A 1,490-nucleotide genomic window follows, 5' to 3' on the forward strand; every position below is an offset into this window, starting at 1 on the left:
TCGACATGTACCATTAACTATTGCCACCCAACAATCACCCCTTAGATTTTGTTCTCCTTATTTTTTCTATAGATATTCATTGAGTCTACGGAGAGGGGCGGCATACAAATCTAATTAATAATAATAATAATAATAATAATAATAATAATAATAATAATAATTGAACAATTTTATGTGATTTCTGCAGCAGGAGATTATAATTCTTAGTATAATATCCCAGGTCACAAACTCAGAATGGGACATATTCACAGTTCACCAATTGCTGAGATTTTCTTTCCCTCTCTCACAGAAATGCAGAGTTTGAGGAACAGAGGAAGAAGTGAAATAAGCCGGCGGTTTTTATCCTTCCAATAAACCTTTTCAGAGCAGCTTTTATCTCCATGTTTCTAAGCGTGTAAATGAATGGGTTGAGCATGGGAGTCACCATGGTGTACATGAGAGAAGAAATCATGTTCTGTTCTGGGCTCCTGGAGTTTGGTTGCAGGTAGACCCAGCAGAGGGTGCCATAGAAGAGGGCCACCACACCCAAGTGAGAACCACACGTGGAAAAGGCCTTTCGTTTCCCCTTTGTGGATGGAACTCTAAGAATGGTGCAGAAAATGCAGGCATAGGAGATCACAATGAGGACAAATGGGCCCAATACATCTACATAGCTCTCAATTAGGGAAATGGTTTCTATAACACTTGTGTCTGAGCATGCCAATCGTAACAATGGGAAGAACTCGCAGAAAAACTGGGGGATTTCCTTAGAGGAACAGAAAGAGAGGGGGAACATTATAAATGTATACAGCATAGAATTGAGGGATGCCAGGAGCCAACAGATTGCCACGAGTAAGCGGCAGCGCCTGTGACTCATCCGTGAGGCATAAAGCAGTGGGTGGCAGATGGCCATATAGCGGTCATAGGCCATCACTGCCAAAAGATAGTTGTCTGTGTTGGCAAAAGTCATGTAGAAATACATTTGCATCAAACAACCACTGTAGGAAATAGTCCTGACCTGGAAGAGGAGGCTTTGCAGCATCTTGGGGACAGTGACAGAGGCAAAGCCCACATCTGCCAAAGAGAGGTGCCTGAGGAAGAAATACATGGGGGTCTGCAGGAGGTGAACATCTGAGGAAGTCAGCAAAATAATCAGTAGATTTCCCAGGATTGTCAGGAGGTACATGGATAGGAAGAGCAAGCCCAGGAGGTGTTGGTGCTCCGACCGGTAGGAGAAATCCATAAGAACGAAATCTGATGAGTCCGTATGGTTCTCTTTTGCCATTGCACAACTATGGGAAAGAATTAAAAAGATACAGAGATATGCAGCAGTTCAGTTCACTCAGAAGGATACCAGGTTGAATGTGACAAAACATAGAAACATAGAAGATTGACGGCAGAAAAAGACCTCATGGTCCATTTAGTCTGCCCTTATACTATTTTCTGTATTTTATCTTACAATGGATATATGTTTATCCCAGGCATGTTTAAAATCAGTTACTGTGGATTTA

The 1,490-nt window shown here is 42.1% G+C and overlaps 1 protein-coding gene across 1 annotated transcript; it reads right to left on the reverse strand.

Annotated features, from left to right (window-relative positions):
- Positions 1–283: 283 nt before the first annotated feature.
- On the reverse strand, positions 284–1,264 carry LOC139159487 (olfactory receptor 1F1-like). The gene has a single exon (XM_070736803.1). The coding sequence runs from the start codon at positions 1,262–1,264 to the stop codon at positions 284–286; it is 981 nt and encodes a 326-aa protein (XP_070592904.1).
- Between the last annotated feature and the right edge of the window lie 226 nt (positions 1,265–1,490).

The sequence above is a fragment of the Erythrolamprus reginae genome, chromosome 2 (assembly GCF_031021105.1).
Source record: "Erythrolamprus reginae isolate rEryReg1 chromosome 2, rEryReg1.hap1, whole genome shotgun sequence".
NCBI classification, from domain to species: Eukaryota; Metazoa; Chordata; class Lepidosauria; order Squamata; family Dipsadidae; genus Erythrolamprus; species Erythrolamprus reginae.

What these genes read in the sequence shown, in the direction of transcription:
- LOC139159487 (XM_070736803.1), bottom strand. Translation starts at nt 1,264, where the DNA reads ATGGCAAAAGAGAACCATACGGACTCATCAGATTTCGTTCTTATGGAT.